Consider the following 15,298-nt stretch of genomic DNA (forward strand, 5'->3'; position numbering starts at 1 on the left):
TCTGTCAAATAAATGAATAAAATCTTTAAAAAAAAAAAAAAAAAAGAAAAGAAAATAGCCTTCTGATTTTATTGGCCATTTTCCTGATTTTTAAGTTACATAGTAAATACATTTGCATCTGGTGCACCATGGGTAAAATGAGAAAAAGTTCAGTTCTTCAAAAATAAGACTACACTGTGGAAGAGAGGTATTACAGTAACATCATAATTCACCCACCAGATCTCAGTGACATTCAATACTTTGAGTCTTATATTGAGTGTCCCACAGCTTTGAGGGGTATTAAGTTATTGCCAGTAAATTACCAAGGACACAGCAAGTTTCCAAGAGAATAAACAAAAGTGGTGAGTCTTGAGAAAGTAATATATCTTGGAAATAACATCAATGAAGCACCAAAGGTAAGCACTTTAGAAAAACACAAAAATAAATCAGCTTTGAAGTACACAATAGTAAAAATCTAAGTGAAAAGAGAAAGTACGAGATACAAGAAAGTAAATCTCAGCGAAAAGAGGGATTCAATAAAAATAGCACGAATAATAAGAGATATCACAGAAATATAGCAGAGGTTTCAAAATAAAGTCAGGGTAATCATGCATTCAGGATAGATGAATTAAGAATGTGCTCTGATTAAATTAAATGTAAAAAATGACAAAAGGAGATTTTCAAGATAGATTCTCATGAGACATATTCTATTTGAATGAGATTAACACCTCACATTAGGGTGTATATGCTTTCCTTGCCAAAGTACTTATATACACATTGTGTCATTTTATGGTCACAACATGTCTCCACTTCCTTCAAGCGTCTTAAATATCACTTCTTCAGTGAAGCCCTCACCAACCACCCTACTGTGTGACCTCCTCACCATGATAGTCTCTTCCCTGGTCCCTGCTTTATTTTTCTCTATAGCACCTATCACTATGTAATCTATCTTACTTTTTTTTTTTTCTTCTCCTTAGAATGAAACGGTGGGGAAGGGGGGAGCCTGATCTATTTTGTTCACAGCTCTTCCCAAGAGTCTGGAACAGTGCCTGACATATTGGAGATGCATCATGAATGAAAAAATAAGCAAATGAATCCATCAGTCCAGCCTCCCTAAAAGGGAAGAAGCAGATATTATTATTATTAGGCACTTGTACAGCTGACCCTTGAACAACATGGGTTTGAACTACAAGGGTCCACTTTCCCATGGATTTTTTTCAATAAACGGCACAGCACTTATGATTTTCTTAATAACATTTTCTTTCCTCTAGATTCCCTTATTATAAGAAAATAGTAATAAAACCTATAACATACAAAATATGTGCTAATTGACTAAGTATATTATCAGGAAGGCTTCCAGTCAACAGTAAGCTATTAGCAGTTTAATTTGGGGGGAATCAAATTTATATCTGGTTTTTGACTATTCAAGGGTCAGTGCCCCTAAGCGTGCATGGTCCAGATGTCAACTGTACTTTACAGAGAGGTAGAAGAGGAACAGAGATTTTTTTTAATGATTTATTCTAAGTGTAAAGAATGGCAAGTTTGGTCTTTCTAGAAAAGAAATTTTTTTAATTTTAAAAATTACCTATAATTTTTTTTTTTTTTTTTTTTTTTAATTAGAATCACCGGGGGAAGATCTGGCTGCAGAGTTTCTAGGATAAGCAGAGTGCTAATACAGAAGTAACACTACTCTCATGTATTCTGGGGATTAAACTCAGTACCCAAAGTGTACATCAGAAAATATAAATAAGAGATCGTAAATAGAATGACTGTAATAAAAGAAGGGTTTTATAAGTTCTATGTTTCCAGACATTTACAACTTATAATATTAAATCTGAACACAAACAACCAATACACAGAAAAATCACATGGAAAAACTTACTCGGCTGCAGTAAAAATGTGGGTGGAATTAACACATATGGCATTGATAGGACTATCATGACCCTTCATTTCTCCAACTGGCACAAAAGTATCCACGTTCCAAAGCTTCAGAATGCCCCCTCTGCAGCCACTGAGCAGAACCGGGTGCCCTGGTACCACTCCTAGGGCACAGACCCAATCCTTATGTGCATTTGGAACTTGCTGAGAGAAAATAAGAAATCGGTAGCTTAAGAGGAGTCTTCCAAAATGACATTTTCACACCAAAGTAAGTTACAGAACATTTTTGTCGACCAAACAGTATCTGGAACACTGAATGGCCTAGAAACTATAAAGATCATTTTCTATGCAATCATTCTTAGCGATTTTAAAGAAATAAACCTGTAGTTTGCTTCCAATTTGCCTCAGTTATTATCAGAGTTATCAATACTAAAGACCTATAATGTTAAAAATCTTACAGATCTAAAAGATGCAGAAAGCATACAGAATTTTTCTTTTTTTTTTTTAATTTCTTTTCAGCGTAACAGTATTCATTGTTTTTGCACCACACCCAGTGCTCCATGCAATCCGTGCTCTAATACCCACCACCTGGTTCCCCCAACCTCCCACCCCTCGCCCCTTCAAAACCCTCAGATTGTTTTTCAGAGTCCATAGTCTCTTATGGTTCACCTCCCCTTCCAATTTCCCTCAACTCCCTTCTCCCCTTTCACATCACATTCTCTCCATGGGAGTTAACTATCTCACCTTTATCCAAAATGAATTTAAATCAACAAGTTTGAAAAGTACAACCTGGTATGTAGACTATAAAGAGTGCCTCATAAAATCCCTGCTTTCAACCTTTGATAGAAAACACGGAGGTTTGAGGCTTTTTGGAGAAGACCAGAGCTAACATATACTTCATAATGAGTGAACAGTAATTATAAGCTCAAACTATATGACTATACTTGAGTGTAAATATATTTAAATGAATAGTATAAAAGTCACAGCCAGGAATGTATATAAAAGATTCTGAATACAATAAATGCATCTATTGCCAAGTGTGTTCTATTGACATTCATGCTACTTGTTCATTTTGTTTTCATCTATTTTTATCTAGAAGGTATTATTAAATATTGAATGTTGCCCTTCTTATAATTAGTAACTCTGGTGACCGAAGACGAAACACTCTTTAAGGGGTTCTTAAGGTTCTTACATAGACTACTGGTGGCTTTGAAGTACCCACTCCATCCCGTGAAAGGTTTTACATTACCTGTAGAAGGTCTTTTTGAGCTAAGTCCCATTTCTTGATTCCATTATCTCTGGACCCACTAAATAGGTTATCCCCTTGTATAGTCAGTGCTTCAATGCCATCATAATGAGGGGGCTCAAAATTGTGGGTGGGACTCACAGTTCCCAAAGCCCCTTCAGTTACATCAAACATCTAAAAAAGAAACAGTGAGAAAGCAGACATCCTATTTAACTTAAAAATACACACCTATATATTTCATACCAGAAACACATAGACATGTATATTAACCAGATGTGACTTGTTTTGTTACAATATTTTACTAAATTAATTAAATTAATCTGTTATGAATGACTCAGGATGAACCCAGGTCCTATATTCACATTACTTTTGCTTACATGTCGCATACTTACGGGTCTGTAGGCTTTTAAGAAAGGCAACCAATTTTTTCACATCTGAGTGTACAAATGATATGCTCAGTAATACAAATACTATGAATCAATCCACTTTAAAGTCATATAAATGATACAACTATTATTTAAATACTGTTAGCTAGCTCTGCAATCCCAGTGGTCATCTCAAATTTCCCCAAGTTGCTATTCAAAACCTCCCACCCGGGTGCCTGGGTGGCTCAGTAGGTTGGGCCTCTGCCTTCAGCTTGGGTCATGGTCTTGGGGTCCTGGGATCGAGCCCCGCATAGGGCTCTCTGCTCAGCGGCGAGCCTGTTTCCCTTTCTCTCTTTGTCTGCCTCTCTGCCTACTTGTGATCTCTCTCTCTGTCAAATAAATAAAAAACTTAAAAACAAAAAACAAAAAACAAACAAAAAAAACCTTCCCACCCCCCCCTCAGTTGCCCTCCTTTTAGTGAGTGACCTTGTGATTTCTTGGAAAGGTTAGCATGATCAAAAATAAACTTTTTGGGGCGCCTGGGTGGCTCAGTGGGTTAAAGCCTCTGCCTTCGGCTCAGGTCATGATCCCAGGGTCCTGGGATCAAGCCCCACATCGGGCTCTCTGCTCTGCGGGGAGCCTGCTTCCTCCTCTCTCTCTGCCTGCCTCTCTGCCTACTTGTGATCTCTGTCTGTCAAATAAATAAATAAAATCTTTAAAAAAAATTAAAAAAAAATAAACTTTTTGGACTCTTCCTCCATTCCAAAAGTTTCCTTTTATCTTCAAACATTCTCTTACCCTTCCTTTCTTTTCGAATGCTAAAGTGTGCTTACTGCTTCCCGAAAGGTTCACATCACTGATGTGGTTCTAACTGTTCTAACCACCTTCATCAATTACCACCACTTCCCTCTTCACACTTTCCTTCTCCCCCTGGGTCTGCTTCCTAAGCAGACAAGCATACCCCAAGTCTACCAAATACAAAATCCTTTTCCTTTAACCATTATGTTTTCATGTAGCCAACCCATTTTTCATCTCTTAATCTCAGATTCTAGAAAGAGTATTTATTCTCTTTCTATCTCTGTTACTGTATCCTCTTCTTATTCCTAAACTGGTTCTTACAGGAATTCCCAAGGCTGAGTCCTGGCAACCTCTCTCTCCTTTGGCCATGTCAGCTATTCTAACCCCTCGAACATCTGCTTCTCATTGGATGGCTCCCAAACCTGCATGTCTAGTCATAACTTACAGTGAGCTCTATACTTGCCCTTCAAATGGCCTACTCACATGCATGAGGATCACTTCTATTACTTAGTATCTCAAATTTAACATTTCCAGAACCAAACTGTGCATCTTCCCTTATCTGCTAATTTCATAAGATCCAAACACTGTAATAAAATCAGTATAAAAGACAGTGACAGTGAGACTTATGCATTAGTTGGATGACTGAGCCAAAGATCTTTAAAATCCCTTCCTATCTTCTATGAAAAATGAGAATACATGATTGAATAATAAAACAATAAAATCAGAAACTATGAGTAAGGAAAAGATCACCAAGAAAAAGTAAAGGATAGAAATGGAAAAAAAGAAAACTGATTAAGAGAAAAGGGTTCCAGGTACATCTGAATACTTCAAATCTATCAACTTAATAAGAGGATATAGTTCAACTCTGTCATACACACTTTGATGTAATGATCCTTGGAGCCAGTGACGATTAGATCTTGTCCGTTAGAAATCTGATCTACGGTAAGGCACATAACAGGGCCTAGGTGTCCTGTTAACTTTCCTGTAGACTGAAACCTTAAAAAAGAAAGAAAATAATTTTGTTTGAAAATATTTCTTAATGTGCTGAGGCTAAGCCTCCACATAAATAACTATATTCTTTGATGAAACTGTTCATTAATTTTTATTTTAGCTCCACCTCTTTGCAACTCTTCTTAAATTCAGAGTCCAAAAATGACAAACTAACCTATTCTATGACTGAAGTGTGAGGAGTCCTAAATAAGTTAGTCCAAAGTGACTAATGTCATTCAGACAGTAAACAAAAATGCAGCGAAACTTGCTAAAGACTAATTTTAAATCCAACCCAGTCCAGGTAAACCTTAATCTTTTAAATGTCCAAATATGTTATAAATATATGACCAAGGTCCAATTTGGAATTTGATTACAACAACTGTTATCACTTATATAACTATACAATCAATAACAACATGGAAAAGGATTACTTTATAAAAAACACATATATTCTCACATATACACATACACATGTATGTACACCCATAATATACACATACACACACACTCATATATACACCTACATACACAAATATGTGTATATGTGTATCAGAAAGTAGGCGGTCTATTTCATCAGTTATCATAAAGATTGAAAATGACCAGGATATGTAGCTAACTGGTAGAAAAATGTATGACAACAATTGTCAGGGGGTTACAATGAACCTTTGTCTCACAGTCTGACCTCAATCAAGCTGCTAAAATATACAGATATATTTAACTTGTAGAATGTTAGTTTTTTTGAAGACTATTCTCTTAGTTACTTTGTTACAATAAATATACATTTAATCATGTTGCTGAAATCAAGCAGGTTTCAAAAGAGCTAACTTTTCAGCAAAAATATAAAGTATAAAGATTTTCAAAAGCTGGTATCTTTTCTGCCTCATGTCAGGACTTTGAGTGTCTTCCTCCATGGTGGTCCATGAGTCAAGTTTTAACATCTTCAGGGATGAACCAAGTACTAACCTCTTTTCTCATTTTCTTAAACAAGCACTGTGTTCAATTTTCTACATTCTATTTCTAAAAAAGAGTACTCAGGACTGTGTTTCTTCTCTTTCTCTCTCATCTATTTACCTGTATATTTTCTCTATTAAACCTTCTCAGTCATGTGTTAAAATGTTACAAGTTATAACTAGTTATTTTCAGTTTCCAAAATATCTGTCACTCAATATCCTGTAATTGCCTGTTTAGTGGCCATTATCCTCCATTACAACAGGAGTCCTAAGAAGGTAGATACCACATTTGTCTTGCTCAGTCTTTATTCCCAGCACCTACCATGGTCTTGGTGCACTGCCTCCCAGAATTGATGTTGAAAAAATACTTAACTAACAAATGAATATTCCCTTACTACCAAAATTTTAAGAACTAGGAAAGAAGCTAAAAAAACACTCAATTGAAGGATAAAAGCCCATATTTCATGACAAATAAAAACAAAATCAGAGATGCAATGCTTTAGATTTCAACTTATCATTTTTTTACCCATTTTGATCTTAATACTTTATCTTTTCTATTTATTTTATATTCACAAAAACCATATAAGGACTTATGCCCAAATTTTTAAAATTAGATTTATAAACTAAAAATTCTGACATATAAGATGTTTAAGTGATGCTGCCCCCAAAATAACTCTTTCAAAGGTCCTGGTAGAACTAGAATGAGAATCTTGATCTCTTCCTAATAAGAACACAAATTGTAGACAATTATTAAGAAAGGCTATTTTCCTTCATATACTTTTTTTTTTTTTATCAATGGAGATTAAAAGAAAGGAAAATTGTGAGCTTGCTAATGAGGACAGAAGAGATATTTAAGGGTATTGGGCCAAAGAGAAAAGCCTATGATTTTATATTACTTCTGGGGTTATAAGAATTAGACTTCATATTCACCAATGTATTATTAATATCTGAAAACTATATTTGCCATATATAAGAAATACATTTCCTTAAAAATTCTACCTTTTAAGATCCCACATTCTGACAGCATTTCCAGAAGCTGCATAGAGGAAAGTGCCAGTTGGGTTTAGAGCAATTTGATTTATCTGGTTTTCTCCAGAAGGAATGGCTACTGTCCGGCTGGTACTTGCAGAACAGGCATCTCCAAGAGTAACTTGACCTGAAGATCTTAACAGAGACAAAACAAAGGAAAAAAAGTCACATTTCTGGGCAAGAGTTCAGCTTAGGGTTCCTTGAATTCCTAGGAAACTGGCTGTAGGCACAACAAGCTCTGTGTCCTTTGGTCACTACGTCAACCATACGGAACATAGAACCTCACACACACATATCTGGCACTTATAAACACATTTAATGAGGAACTGAATAAACAAATGACTAACAAGATGATGTGGCTTAAAATTCTTAATTTGTAAGTCTCATATAACGCTAGGAATTCCAGGCCCTGAGTTAGGGGTGACTAGAACATCATTCAAAAAAGATTAAATATCAAACACTTAAAAAAAAAAAAAAAAAGACTCAACAAATGATATAGTGCTACAGAGGTAATTCTTTTTTCTGCAGCTTCCAGAAGCCCCCTGAGGAGCCAGGCCTTCCAATACCCCTTTTTGTCCATAAGAATTGCCTTTCGAATTAAAGACACTGAGGATTTTTCAAGCCATTTTCAGTTTTAGTTTACTCTAACTCAGTCATACATGGAGTATTTACCATTTACCATGTGCTAGAGACTTAAACATAACATTTCTATTTCCTCAAATAAATTCTAAGTGATAAATATATTCTTAAAATTTGAAAGATTTTCTCAGTTAACATCCAAAATATCAAGTTATAATTAATTATTTTAAATTTGACTTTAGTGAGTCAGCTGGACTGGCAGATTTCTAAGATACAGTGTTCCTTTTTCTATAAAATTTCCATTAAGAGACTTGTATTCAGTAAAGTAAATAATGAGTAGTTCTCAAAATACAAACTAGGATTTATGTTAATAATCCTTACTCTATGAATTATAAAACATAATCTTTCCTATGTTCCCTTTGCTTATTTAGAACAAGAGTTCACCCCGTTTTAATTATGTAAAACAGTTTATCCATCTTATAGCAAGAAGAATCATTATTTGCTCTATATTTTAAAGACATATATGATAACAGAGAAAACCAACTCATCCTCCAATTGTCCAACCTAACCCACAGTTATGAAACTGGTGTTCACACAAAAGCAGTAGGTCCTAAAACAAACAAACAAAAACTCTCAATTATTCAATACCTGCTAATTAAAGGCTATAAGTACTTCTTAACTGTCTACTATGGTGATATTAGCCATTTTTCCAAGGACTGGTATTCATTTGAAACAAGAAATGTAAATCATTTAACTATCCAAGTAATAAATACTATGAATATGTAATACCTTAGTATTTAGGAGGGAGGAAATATGAAATGTATACTTAGTCACAGACCAAATATAATTCATTCTTTCCTATTTAATACCAGGCTCTCTTTTTTATTTAAATTGAATTAGCCAACATATGGTACATTATTAGTTTTAGATGTAGAGGTCAATAATTCATCAGTTGCATTCAACACCCAGTGTTCATCACATCACATGCCCCCCCTTAATGCCCGTCACCCAATTATCCCATCTCTCCCCCTACCCCCTGCCTCCAGCAACCCTCAGTTTATTTCCTGTAGTTAAGAGTCTCTCATGGTTTGTCTCCCTATTACTTTGCATTCAGTTGGCCCTCCCTTCCCCTATGATCCTCTGCACTGTTTCTTATGTTTCACATGAGTGAAACCATATGATAATTGTCTCTCTTTGACTGACCTATTTTGCTCAGCCTTATATTATCTAGTTCCACCCATGTCGATGTAAATGGTAAGTATTTATCCTTTCTGATGGCTGAGCAATATTGCATTGTATACATGGACCACATCTTCTTTATCCATTCATCTGTCAATGGACATCTCAATTCTTTCCATAGTTTGACTATTGTGGACATTGTTGCTGTAAACATTGGAGTGTATGTGCCCCTTCAGATCATTACATTTGTATCATTGGGGTAAATACCCAGTAGTACAATTGCTGGGTCATAGGATAGTTCTATTTTTAACTTCTTGAGGAACCTCCATACTGTCTTCCAGAGTGGCTGCAATAGCTTGCATTCCCACCGGCAGGAAAGGAGGGTTCCCCTTTTTTTGCATCCACACCAACATTTGTTGTTTCCTGATTTGTTAATTATAGCCTTTCTGACTGGCGTGAGGTAGTATCTTATTGTGGTTTTGACTTGTATTTCCCTAATGCCAAGTGATGTTGAGCAATGTTTCCTGTGTTTGTTGGCCATTTGTATATCTGCTTTACAGAAATGTTTGTTCATGTCTTCTGGCCATTTCTTGACTGTATTATTGGTTTTTGGTGTGTTGAGTTTGTTAAGTTCTTTATAGATCTTGGATACTAGCCTTTATCTGGTATGTCATTTGCAAATATCTTCTTTCATTTTGTAGGCTGACTTTTTTTGTTGACTGTTTCCTTTGCTGTGCAGAAGCTTTTTATCTTGCTGAAGTCCCAGTAGTTCATTTTTGCTTTTGATTCCCTTGCCTTTAGAGATGTGTCTTGCAAAAAGTTGCTGTGGCCAAGTTCAAAGACCTCGAATTCTACATACTATTTTCCCCTAGTACTAGAGTTTTTCAGTTCTGTGTGATCCATAAACTTGTTTTTAGCCTGTTGTTCCTGCTGGTCTTCTGGGGGAGGGGCCTGCTGCATTGCTTCTCAGGTGTCTTTGCCTGGGCAGAGTTGCACCACCCTGGCCAGGGGTCTGGGCTCAGTGTAAGCTGCTTCAGGCTGCTCTATGTGCCTTTTGTTCCCTGACAGCTTTCTGCACCACTTTAGCAGATGAAAATAAAAATGGCAGGACCCTGATCTCCAGTCCCTGTAGCTGAAAGATAATGGCCCCCCACTTGTCAGTGAACCCTCAGAGAAAAGCAGTCAGTCACTTTTGTGTGCATCAAACTCTGCAGGTTTCTGTGTTGCATACCCTCACAGGTCCTCCCAGGGGAAAAAGGAGGGTCACCCAGGTTCTACCACTTGCAGGGCCCCTTCTAGAAGAGCGGTCACTCGATTGTGCTGTGGTTCGCAGTTCATGGCAAACTCAGTGGAAAGCCTGCTCCTGGGCTCCCCCACTGTTGCTAGCTTCTCTGCTGCAGTGCATGGAAATTCTGCCAACTCAGGCACCCTCACTCTTTCTAAGACCCCAGGGATCCTGAGACCACACTGTCCCACATAGGATTCTGCCCAACTTCACCACCTCAGCACCTTTCAGGCCAGGACATCGCTCAGGGAAGCAGACTTCTAAACATTCTGACTTTGTGTGCCCTGTAACTGGTTTATGGAGGCTCACTGTGGTTTATCTTCTGATATATCCCCTCAGATTCACTTCTCCACACCTCCTACCTTGCAAAAAGTGGTTGCTTTTCTATTTGTAGAATTGCTGCAATTCTTTTCTTAGATCTCAGGTTGAATTCACAGGTGTTTAGAATGATTTGATAGATACCTAGCTAAATTCAAGGGACCAGATAAATCAAGGTTTCCTACTCTTCCCCCATCTTCCCTCTTCCTTACATTTCTACCAGGCTCTTATATTGTATTTTCTCAATAGTTTCTCCCCCTTATATTATCTACATTCTTACTCTAACATCATCCTTTTGGAAGCAGACAGGTATTAATAAATAAAAGTACATTCACAGTCCTAACTTTTCAAATATGTTGTACATACGAACTATTTGTCCCTTATGCTAATTGTCTTTAAATTACTTACGTCAGTGTTCGAATGCACTTTGCCGAATCTCTGATATCCCACACCTTAATATAAGATGTGGACACAGTGAAGACCAAACTTGTATAATTACAGTATTTTACAGACACGACATTGTTGGGATGACCCCCCAATGACATTATCTCCTGCCCAGTCACCAGATTCCATACTTTACAAGTACGATCTACAACAAACAAGAAAAGAAAAATACTGTCAATATGAACTACATTAGTTCTCTTAACAGTAAAAATTATGTAAACAGTTTTTCTCCTTTGAAAATGAAATGAAATAAGAAAAAAGTAATTATTCCACGAACCTGAAACAGACATCCTACCTCCATCCTTGACCCTCTGCTCAGGTTCAAGGGCAAAGTGCATATAAAGGATTGAATGAAAGCCAGGGATGTCTGGTGTGTGTATAATGTGGTATTAAAAAAAGATTATATAAAATTTTGTAATAGTTGTATCACAAGAATCTTGCCTCAAATTGCCCCTAGATTTAAAATGGCATTCCCAAATCAACCTCTTCAAAATATTCTGCTTTGATTACTCCTATCTCCTCAAAGCACTCCACACTTATCCTTTTCTTTTCCAGTGTCACTGATTGATGGAGTTTATTTTTGACCACAAAACATAATTATAAACTAATTATTTTGGGGTTTTTTTTGACATGTCAAATACATAACTATCCTGGAGATAAATTTAATTTGAATTTAAAAAGTACATTTTCACAGTGTAGATTCTTTAATTGGATATTGGATGGCTTGTCATTCACAATTCATATATTCTAGCTAGACTGTTATATTCCGTTATATACAATGAGCAATAAATGCTCCTTGATGAAACCAAGTCCTTTAATGTCCCTCAATGCTAAAAAACTTTCACTAGCTCCCCAAATTCCTGTACATGCTACCTTTCTACCTTTCTAGCTCTACTGTCCATCACTTATCTTAAAATTACAGTTGACCCTTGAACAACATGGGTTTGGATGGGTCTACTGATATGCAAATTTTTTGATATAGTACAGTTGTACAGTACTAAAAATGTGTTTTTCTTCCCTATGATTTTATTAGTAATAATTTTTTCTCCAGCTTACTTTATTATAAGAACACAGTATGTAATACTTATAACATACATGATATGTGTTAATGGACTATATTATTGGTAAGGCTATTAATAGTTCACTTTGTCAGGAAAGCTATTTCTAGTTCAGTTTTGGGTAAGTCAAAAATTATATGCAGATTTTCTTTTTTTAAGATTTATTTGACAGAGTACAAGCAAGGGGAGTGACAGGGAAAGGGAGAAGCAGGCTCCTGCTGAGCAGAGAGCCAGATATGGGGCTTGATCCCTCGACCCTAGGATCATGACCTGAGCTGAAGGCAGAGGCTTAACCAACTAAGCTACCCAGGCACCCCTATATACAGATTTTCGACTATGCAGGGGTCAGCACTCCTAATCCTCATGCTGTTGAAGGTCAACAGCATTCTACTTTTCAATCTAATTGGATTTAGTCCCAAACATACCCCACTTTAAGCTCTATGTCTCTGCTTATGTTGTTCCATTATCTTGGTTGTCAGTCATTACCTGCCACTATCCAAATCACCCTATAAGGTTCATCCTAAATATCTCCATGTGAAAGCCTTGCTTATTTCTCACAGGCTGGCATAACAGCTCCCTTTTCTGAAACCCCAAAACTCTTAGTCCTTAATTCTTCAAGTATTTACAGTTGATCTCTAGTTGCCTGCAATTATACCAAAAGGGTTAAGACACAGGTTTGGAGATGAGTAGACATGGGTTTCCAATTGTAGTTCTTCCACTTACTACTAAGTTTACCTGGGAAAATTATTTCATTTCTCGAATCCTCAGTTTCTTTATCTGTAAAATTAGGATGTGACATGCATTTCACTGGGCTTACCACAAGAATTAAATGAGATGTAATCTGGATAGTGTTTAGCATAGTCTCTGACATATAGTTAAGTGCTCAAGAAATGGTGGTTGCTATATCTGATTCTCTTTACCACGGTGTACATTGTAATGACCTTTGTCAAATTTTATATGACCTGGATTTCTACGCTTAGCACCCTGCATGCATTAAGTACTCACTTACTGAAGGGAGATGTATCCTCTCAACATTTTATTCATATAACATCAACAGAGGTCTTACTTTCTTCCCAACTATGTCATGATTTTATATAATTCAGGAGGTGAACCAGATTATCTCTCAGGTTCTTATAGGTCTTAAGCAGTTTGACTGGTTTTTTTAAAGCCTGTTAAAAATGTAATCATCTTTTAAAAAATCTGCTAACTATCCACATGAAGCAGTTACTGGCACCTTTTGATCCAGTGAAGAGGAGATCATCAGTAGAATCCACACAGAGCACAGCTTTTGTGTGCCCTTCAGCGATGTGAAGACACTGCAGTGGAGAAGTTCTGATTCCTTTTGAAGCAGGAAATGGGTTGATTATGCCCCTGAGATGTGGGAAAGAACAAGACTTACTTCAGTAACTCTATCATGGGACTGACTGTATTTCCCCCTGACTTTAAAAAGTCTTTCTAAGTAATTAATAGAATTCAGACTGCTCCCTTATCTCTTTTTAAAGGAAAAGGACACAGAGACAAAACGTGAAAGCATAATAGTAGTGATGGAGTCCATCAACTAATCAGGCATCAGCCAGCAGGTGCGTTCTACAAAGAGCAAAGCCCACAGTCCATGAGACTTTCTCACTAACAAGTCCTTCTCCTGAAAGTTTAATGTAGCAATATTGGAAGCTAGTTGATTATAGTGAATTCTGACAAATAAGAAAGGATAAATGATGGACAACTGGAAGGTGTGACACTTTGTCATGCTAGAATGTGACTCTAAGTCAAAAAGAACATTCTGGAGAAAGTACAACAGATATCACCTAAAATACTGAAAAAAACAAATTTCAAATGAATTTGAAAAGAGATAGGAATGATGGCGTACACAGAAATTCTAAAGCAAGAGTAGCCCCAAACTATCAAGAAATTAAAGACAAAACTCTAACAGTCTCAAAGAAGATTAAAAAAAAATGAAACTTTAAAAGTACAGTGAGGCTCCTTAGAGAGCTTTCTCATAAGTTTAATATTTTCAATTTTAAAATTTAATTTAATTTTAATATTAAAATATTTTTAATATTTCTGCTTTATGCCATTAGACTACATACTATGGAAATATATAGGAATTTAAGACAGGATCTGAATTCAAATAGTTGTGTCCAGAAGACTAAGTCCATGTATCATTGCTCACAGCAGGAAGAAAAGTTATGTTGAATTATGTCTGTTATATACAAGACAGATGGCAATAATATCAAAACAAATAACAGGGATTAAAAAAAAAAACACATTTCTATATTCTTTGGTGGGGGGGCAATCAGAGAGGAGAGGGATAATCTTAAGCAGGCTCCATGCCCAGTGCAGAGCTCAACATGGGGCTCAATCTCCCAACCCTGAGATCATGACCTGAGTCCAAATCAAGAGTTGGATGTTTAACCAACTGAGCCACCAGGGGCCCTTCTATCTTCTTAATGAAAAAGAACAATCTTCAATATGTAATGGGCAGAAATTATTAAGAAGAAATGTAAGCCCAAAATAAGTTAGAACTGACAATAGAGAGTTATCCAATGAATTCAAGTATTTTTGTTTTTAAGTCATTATATCACAGATTTGAAAAGGATACACCATTGTGGACGTAAAAATCATTGTTGGGTCACTAAGACCAATAAAGGGGACAAAACATGGAGACCCAAATTTCTAAAAAGCGGAGGGAAACAGGGGATTTCAGAAATTATAGATGGGTAAAACTTCTTGTGGAGTCTCACAAAGGAAAGTATTAAACAAATCATTATAAACACTGAAAAATAAATGTTCAGCAGTAAGAGATAACACTAATGTCACAGAGGAAGTTCTTTGTAGGCTTAATAGCAAATTAAGGGGATGTCATATTCACAATACATGTTAACTCCAAAAAGATCCATACAATAAGTTTTTCAAATGATATCCTGTGGATATGGTAGGTAAGTACAACTGTTATAGCAAGGTAGTTCCATCAGTGGCTGAAGAGGGACACCTAAGCAGTCAATGTTCCTGTCAATCTGGAAGGACATTTTCACTATCTAGTGAATGCTTCCCTAGCACTAAAGACAGAGATGGCATATTTATTACACTGAGATGTTAAAGAGCTAGATACTGTATTGCATTGCCTAAGAAAACAACAAACAAAATTTATTTAAGTACCTACTTAAGACTAAAAGTACCTACGTAAGTACCTACTTAACACT

At 36.3% G+C, this 15,298-nt stretch overlaps 1 protein-coding gene across 11 annotated transcripts in view; it reads right to left on the reverse strand.

Annotated features, from left to right (window-relative positions):
- KIF21A (kinesin family member 21A) overlaps positions 1–15,298 on the reverse strand; it is a 151,757-nt gene that overhangs the window by 2,953 nt on the left and 133,506 nt on the right. For all 11 annotated transcript variants that reach the window (XM_032855347.1, XM_032855356.1, XM_032855355.1 and 8 more), the window contains 6 exons: positions 13,333–13,469; positions 11,005–11,185; positions 7,206–7,370; positions 5,145–5,262; positions 3,107–3,277; positions 1,862–2,061 (listed from right to left, as the gene is read on the reverse strand). In XM_032855347.1, the coding sequence (XP_032711238.1) occupies positions 1,862–2,061; positions 3,107–3,277; positions 5,145–5,262; positions 7,206–7,370; positions 11,005–11,185; positions 13,333–13,469 (972 nt within the window). The remainder of the gene's footprint in view (positions 1–1,861; positions 2,062–3,106; positions 3,278–5,144; positions 5,263–7,205; positions 7,371–11,004; positions 11,186–13,332; positions 13,470–15,298) is intronic.

This window comes from Lontra canadensis, unplaced genomic scaffold, assembly GCF_010015895.1.
Source record: "Lontra canadensis isolate GAN:19392208 unplaced genomic scaffold, GSC_riverotter_1.0 scaffold9, whole genome shotgun sequence".
In the NCBI taxonomy this organism is placed as follows: Eukaryota; Metazoa; Chordata; class Mammalia; order Carnivora; family Mustelidae; genus Lontra; species Lontra canadensis.